The sequence below is a fragment of the Suricata suricatta genome, chromosome 2 (assembly GCF_006229205.1).
Source record: "Suricata suricatta isolate VVHF042 chromosome 2, meerkat_22Aug2017_6uvM2_HiC, whole genome shotgun sequence".
Taxonomy (NCBI): Eukaryota; Metazoa; Chordata; class Mammalia; order Carnivora; family Herpestidae; genus Suricata; species Suricata suricatta.
Window position 1 is genome coordinate 107,307,927 of NC_043701.1, and position 7,204 is coordinate 107,315,130.

Genomic DNA, 7,204 nt, shown 5'->3' on the forward strand with positions numbered 1-7,204 from the left:
GAGCCCGGGGTCGGCGCGGGAGACGGGACCCGACGCCGAGGCTGCCGGGGTGGCCGGGTGGGCGACGCGCGGCGCCCTTGCCAGCCCTCGGATCGGCGCTCACCGGCCTCCCCTCGTCTCTCCCCACTGCCCGCGCGCGGCCTCAGTGGCATGAGGAGGTCGCCGGACGTCAGCCCCCGGAGACTGTCCGACATCAGCCCCCAGCTCCGGCAGCTCAAGTACCTGGTGGTGGACGAGGCCATCAAGGAGGACCTGAAATGGTCGCGCTCAGTGGAGGACCTCAGCAGCGGGCCCGCGGGGCTCACGTCCATCGAGGAGCGGATCCTGCGCATCACCGGCTACTACGGCTACCAGCCTTGGGCGGCGAGCTGCAAAAGTAAGGCCCCCGGCCCGCCGGTCCGTGTCCCCTGCCCATGGCGCGGCGACTGGGGAGCCGCCCCCCTGCAGCCCTGCCCGGGTTTGCAACTTTTAGGAGAGACCTAGGGACGGAGTCCTCCCCCGGGACCTTTGGGGATTTCCGATCCGTCCTCTCACGCCCCCTCCCCTACCCACACAGCGCCCCCTTGCTCTAGAGGTGTCGCGGCAGGTTGGGGAAACTCGGTGTGCCCTGCACTTGGGTGGCTTTCCCGCGGTCCGAAAGCGGCCTCGCCCCTGGTCGCCGCAGACTTAAAGGGCCTGCATTTTCATGCTTCCCTTGGTCTCGGGGCCCTGGTGGTGGAGGACGACGTCTTGGGCCTTCATTTTAGACTCCTGCGTGCCCTTTGCCTCGTGTCTCTGTCCTCCGTGCGGAGGTTCTGTCTGGATCATCTGGATAATGGCATTTGGCCCCGAGAGATCGGTGGTTGGTGGCAGGTGGAGCCGCGGAAACTTTTCTTGGCCAGTGGGCCCCAGCCGAGATCTCTGGCGAAGCCGGGATCGGTTGCAGGGTGGTGGCTGTGGGAGTCGGGCTACTTTGGTGTCCATTTCCTCCACCTGGGAGGGAGATGTTGGCTGGAAGCTGCCTCAGGTGCCTCTAACTGCGGATGGTCATCAGGCGGTCCCCTCCCTGTCCTCAGGGACGGCAATTGCTGTTTACAGCGTCCATCCAGAAAGGAGTAGTGCTGCCTTCTGTTTGTAGTCCAGACTAACCGCCTGATGATTTTGAAATGTGTTTTTCCCCTTCATTGCTTGAAATTGGAACACACCTTACTGGTCCTTAGGGGGAAAATCAGGCTTTTGCAAATGAATCGTAGTCAGCTCTAAAAATATGTCTGGTTTTCTCCTAAACCTTTGACTCCAAGCCAAAGGTCAGCAGTATGCTGGCAATGAGCTGGTTCCTTTTAAGTTATTTGCAGGCAGAAACCTAGGACTTTCCTGTTTTGTTTTCATGCCCTTACTCAGTTTTGAAGGACTGTGGTGATTGCATTCAACAAGATACACCTTTTGAGGTTATCTCTGTTTCCTCCCGTCACCTGCTTCTGCTCTGTAATCGTAGCAGATACATTGTCTTTGGATCACAGAAGGAAGACCCCAGAAAGAATCCTGGGCGTAGAGTGAAGCAGTGCTACAGGACAGCAAACCCACTGGAAACCATGATAAAGCTTGCAGGCTCGGCTCCGATTTCTGCTTGTTAAATTCCTCTCAGGAGTGTCCTATTTATTCTGTTCTCTGCTTTCTTGATAAATCAAGACGGTGGTGCGATTTAACGGCCTTCATGGAGTAATCTAGCCCCTAACGTCATCCACAGATTTACCATTGTCATGGTATTTGTGCCTGGCCCTGTGTGCTGTGTAGAAATTGTCACCAGGGTTTCTGACCTTGGGGGTTAGGCAGGGAGCCGCAGCAGCAACGGCTGTTTGGTACAGACCCACTTTGTAATTAAGACAGGGGACAGGCCGTATGGCAAATGAGTGGATACCTCAGTATCTTCTGCGTGAGGTTCTGTCGAAGGCATAATTTTAACAGACAAGGCTACGGAGATCATTGTGAGTAAATACACTCAGCTCGCCCCACTCTTCTTAGTGCCATGAAGATTCTTCTTTATTCCACCGTAGTCCCTTTCTACTGAAAGGCTTTAGGTGACAGCTGACATTTTGACGAATTAATTAGATTTTAAGTTTAAATTTAGAGAAGCTCATGTTTTATTAATATAAGTCAGAGACATTTTAGGGGAGCCCTTTGGCTGCCTGTTATTTCTATCCTGAGCAGAAAGAAAAATAGAGAGGCTTATCTGTATGTGGGGATCAGCTCTTCAGTTTCTTGGTTAATAATCACACGCTGCACACTGGGAGATGTGACGACCACAAAATGAATAGTATTCTCATGGCTGCGGGGCAAGCCATGAGCTGTGGCAAGCCTCATTTTGGGCACCGTGGCATCATTATGTTACCTGCCAGCCGTCTTTCGAGGTGGCTCACCTGGGTCCCCACCGAAGGACCTGCGCTGAGAGTTTGTGACTGTTTGAGAGGGACCAAGGAGCCCGCCGGCTTTGTCGCAACAGACGTCCTGGGAATGACCAGGTATTCATTCTCCTCCTCTCCATTTTTAGTCTATGTTTTGGGGCAGCTGAGATGAACGAGGTGATTGCAAATAGTGCAGAAACGACCTTTGCTCAGTATTTCCTTTATTAAAAAAATTTTTTTAAATGTTTATATGTTTTTGAGAGAGACAGTGTGAGTTGGGGAGGGCAGAGAGAGAGAGAGACACAAACAGAAAGCGAAGCAGGCTCCAGGCTCTGAGCCATCAGCACAGAGCCCGACATAGGGCTTGAACTCACAAACCGCAAGACCATGACCTGAGCCAAAGTTGGGCACTTAACTGACTGAGCCTCCCAGGCGCCCCAGCTACTTTCTGTCCAGTCAGTGAGATGAGCATGTTTCACGGCAGACAAGGGACTTTTTTTTTTCTTAATAAGGAATTGTTTTTAAAAGCTCCTAAAGGCCCCTGGGTCTGAGAGGGATGGTGTGTGCGGAATAGCCAGCTGAGGACTAAACCGGAAACCAGCAGCTAGGACAGGTCACATGCCTCTTCTCGGTGGCTGAAGTCCTCCATGCTCCGCATCCCATGTTTCTGAACCACGCCGCTGGACCGTGTTCACGGTGATCCCTTGGGTTCCTAGCAGTGAGTGTATCCAGAGCCCAGAGAGCCGGTGGTTCACAGAAGTTGCTCAGTAGAAGTTTGTTGAGTGAGTGAGTGAGCGAATACGGCCTGAGAGACTGACCTCCAGGAGAGAGGACCTTCGAACATATCTCTGTAGTGCTTCGGGTCCTTGCATTCTTTACGCTGCCTTCCTGTCTGTTGGGAGTTGCTTCACTCCTCTGTGCTGCCGCCCTAACCGTGTGCTTGGCTCTCCAGACCGTAGACCAGACGGGAACTCCTGATGGCAGCCTTTGGTGTAGCCCAGGGTTTCTCAGCACCATCAACATTTTGTACCGAGTAATTCTTTGTTGTGTGTGTGTGTGGGAGGCGTCCTGTTCACTGTCCTGTTCGTGACAACCAAAATGGGTTCCAGACAATGCCAGAGGTCCCCTGGGAGTGTGCCTTTGGCTTGGAAGCCCTCATAACCTGATGAGAAACATATTCTCCCAGGGACTCTACTGTGGACCAGTAGCGCTGACTCTGAAAGGCTTGCATTCTGGAGTCCTGACCTCCTGCCTCAGCCCCCCTGAACCACCTCTTCGGGTAGAATGAACAGCCTTCTGAAAGAGCCTGTTGCTTTCTCGGCTGAGTGAGTCTGTCCCATTCACCATAAGCTGATACCTTCTAGAAAGTGCTTTCGAATTCAGCACAACGGGCTTACCTGCTCTCAGTGACTTCCTTTCCCCTCCCACCTTGTATGACAGCAGGAGAGAATGACCAACGGGAATGTCCTCGGGCTGCCCCCTTGCTTTCTCATCTCTTGGGTGTAGACATCACTTTGGGGGGAGGGGACAAGATTCGGAAGAAGTCCTCAGCATTGCGGTAGCCAGGCCTAGGCATCTGAGGCAGTGGGGACCAGTGGCATTTTTGGCGCAGAGATGATTGACGTAACAACCTTTGGAGATCCCGGATGAAGGAGCCTTCTACATGCTTGTTTTCATTTACTCATTTCTGTTTACTCATTTCGCAAACTTTGGGGAGCGTTTACGAGATTCCAGAGTACAGATATTAGTGCTGAGAAAGGAGGCTCACTGCACAGACTTCCAGGTAGACCTCTGTCAGGGAGCACAGGGCGACAGACACCTGCTGTTGGGGGATGGTGCACTGTTTACAGTGAGCAGGGATGTTGTAGTTTGCAAGAGGTTTTGCTAATGGGTGGTTTCTTTTTACATTTTTAATTTTTTTTAAATGTTTGTGTGTGCGTGTGTGTGTGTGTGTGTGAGAGAGAGAGAGAGAGAGAGAGAGAGCGAGAGAGAGCGTGCGCAAGTGGGGGAGGGACAGAAAGAGGGAGACATAGAATCCAAAGCAGGCTCCAGGCTCTGAGCTGTCAGCACAGGGCCCGACTCGGGGCTTGAACTCACGGACCTGCGAGATCATGCCCTGAGCCACCCAGGTGCCTCATTAATGGGTGGTTTCAAATTGTGAGCTCCTGAACATTTCCCTAGTAAAGAAACTTTCTGGGAATAGCTTTTGGGCGCAGGGCTGGGCATGGGGGTGTTAATTTAAAGCTTAAAATGAGGCACAACCATCTCTTTAATAGATTCATTAATGTTACAGGGTGCCGACATGCTCAGATAAAAATTAGGTTGTTTTGGAAACAACTCCGATGGGTTTAGGTGGCAGTCGTTTGTAGGGCAGAGGGTGGGCTGGTCCCAGATGTCCCTCCCGGGTCGAGCCCACCCCAGCCTGCAGTTGGTAAGTTGAGGCTCCGCGGGGAGCATGCGGACGACTGAGCAAACCCACAGTGCAGCATGTATAGTTCAAGCTTGGAGAGAAGGCCCTGAATCAGTCCCACCTTGGGTTTTGGGGTCCTCCAGGTTAAAAATGCCAGAGAGGTTTGTGTGAAGGAAGGGGGAGTGGCATGTGGAGAAAGGCCATCCTACTCTTGGTGCCGTTTCCGCCTGCACTGTGAGTACAGGCCCCTGATGCCGTTGCCAGTGATAACCGGAATGGTGGCTCACAGTGTCACTGAATTCATGGGGAGCACCTTCTGTTCGGTCCGCCCGAAATAGGAGAGGTCAGGTCAGCAATTCAAAAATGACCCACTTGTAAGAGATGTATAATTTGGTTGTAAACGTTTATTCTAGAATGGAGCTGGGCACATGAGATCCTAGATGGAGAAGGTTTTGGAAGGGAAAACAAAAGTCAGAGGTGGCGGGGACGGGCTGGAGTGAGCAGAGAGCGTAAATAACATTTCCTAATGTCTCCAGTGGTCAGTCTTATGCCTGAATATGAATACATGTTTACAGTTTGACAAGTGGTTTTCTGAAATTCGAAAGAATTGCAATGCAGAACTGGGGTCTTCTAGGGAAGCACAGAGTGCCCCCCCCATTACGCTCAGGTCAGGGACGGGGGTTACACTCCTGCGTCTGGTTATGAAGGGCGGGGGTCCCCATCTCATCCCCAGGAAGCAGATTCTTCCAGGCTTTAAAAGAGTTCCGGGCAAGGAGATCGCTCCCTGTTCTTCCAAAGTCGATCCTGGTTCTGTTTACAAGGTGCATAACCGAAAACACCGGGGGGTGGGGGGCATTTATTTGTCCTTTTCCCAAGCCGCTGGAAAAATTGAGGTCAGTTGCATTCAAAAATTAATACACACGTGGTTGGGCCACTGAGCTCTGTTAGTGTTTCACTGGGTGTTGCTAAGGCTGTGCATTCGCCGTGAGCCCCTGAATGAGGGTGGGGGCAGCCTCCGCGCCTCCCATGGGCAAGTCACTCACCCAGCAAGCCAGTTTTCTTGTCTCTAAAATGGGGTAGAATGTCACTACTCCCCAAGGGTTGTCCTGAGGGGTGAGTGCAGTAATGCCCCTATGGCTTCTGGCCCCCTTGCCTGGCACCTGTAAATAATTCTCTATTTTCGTGTATTGATCCTGCAGACTTTCTGGGCACTTGGTGTGGGCAGAATCTAGGGATGGGTGACACGGTCCTCACCCCCAGATCTCCCAGACTAGAGGGAGAGGGAAGCCCAAAGCGAGGAGGTTGACACACAGTGAAGACTGGCTTGGGGGTAACAGAGAGCCCCTCCCTGCAGGGGTAGGTGTGGTTCGGAAGCTGGAGGGGGAATGAGCCGCGGGAGGTGGATGGAGGGGAGGTTTGCCTTCCACACAGAGGCGTATCCATGCAGACATGTGCACACGCTGTTTCTGGGAGGTGACTCAGCCTGCCTGGAGTGTAGCCGCTCAGGAACACAAAGGATAAAGTTGGTCTGCGAGCAGAGACTGACTCTGGTCCATTATGCCTCAGTCTGGTGTGTGTCCTCAAGAGAGCCACTGATGCCCATCACCTCCCCCAGCCAGCTCCCTGGCTGAGTGCCACCTACTTTCTCCAGGGAGCCTCCCTGACCATCTAGATCGGGTGAGGTGTCCTTGCCAGGAGCTCCACAGTGCTGTCACTTCACGTATGTGTTATCCTGGTGGGTTCAGGTGCGTGGCTGAAACTTACAGACAGGGAGCTCCGTGGGAGTGGGGCCCAAGGCTGCATCTCCAGTCCTCAGCCTGGCTCTCCGCACATTGACCTGGAGTGACTCTGTCCCCTGATCACAGAGCATCTTTGGAACCTAGAGGAGTAAACATTTGTTACTAATAAAAGGTCACGTGTATGCCCACACGGCTGCTACGCATGTACATTTCTGTAGATAATTCCAGACTTATCCTTCCAGAACACTTCTGACTGCCTGCCTTTGTCAAGAACCGAGCCTCCCAGTGCTCAGTCTTCTGGGTCTTCACCTTGACTCAGCTAAAAACACTAACGGGCAGTCTGGCTCCTACAGCTGTATTAGTCAGCGTCCTATCAGAGTGTTTATGTGGTTTTGACAAGTCCGTGTTTAAGATGATAATGGAAGAAATGAACAGAGCCCAGGAGAGAAGAGAAATGGGTCAGAGGGGATCTAAAATTCTCGCTACAGGCAAGAATAAAGAATTGGGAACGGGGGAGGTAAAACAGGTCCGTGTCATGTCTTGATGAGAGCGATGGGAGCCGACACATTGGGGAATGTCTTCCCAGCTCACCATGATGCCCCTGCCTGCCCAGCACTGCACCCTCCACATGGGCTCTTCGCCGACAGACTTGGCATCGGCTGTCTCCTGGGCAC

The 7,204-nt window shown here is 52.7% G+C and overlaps 1 protein-coding gene across 1 annotated transcript in view; it reads left to right on the forward strand.

The window, feature by feature from the left end:
- Positions 1 to 20: 20 nt before the first annotated feature.
- SLC35F3 (solute carrier family 35 member F3) overlaps positions 21 to 7,204 on the forward strand; it is a 388,602-nt gene continuing 381,418 nt past the window's right edge. Inside the window, exon 1 of the mRNA XM_029931375.1 lies at positions 21 to 376. Within this exon, the coding sequence (XP_029787235.1) occupies positions 151 to 376 (226 nt within the window). The 5' untranslated portion in view covers positions 21 to 150. The remainder of the gene's footprint in view (positions 377 to 7,204) is intronic.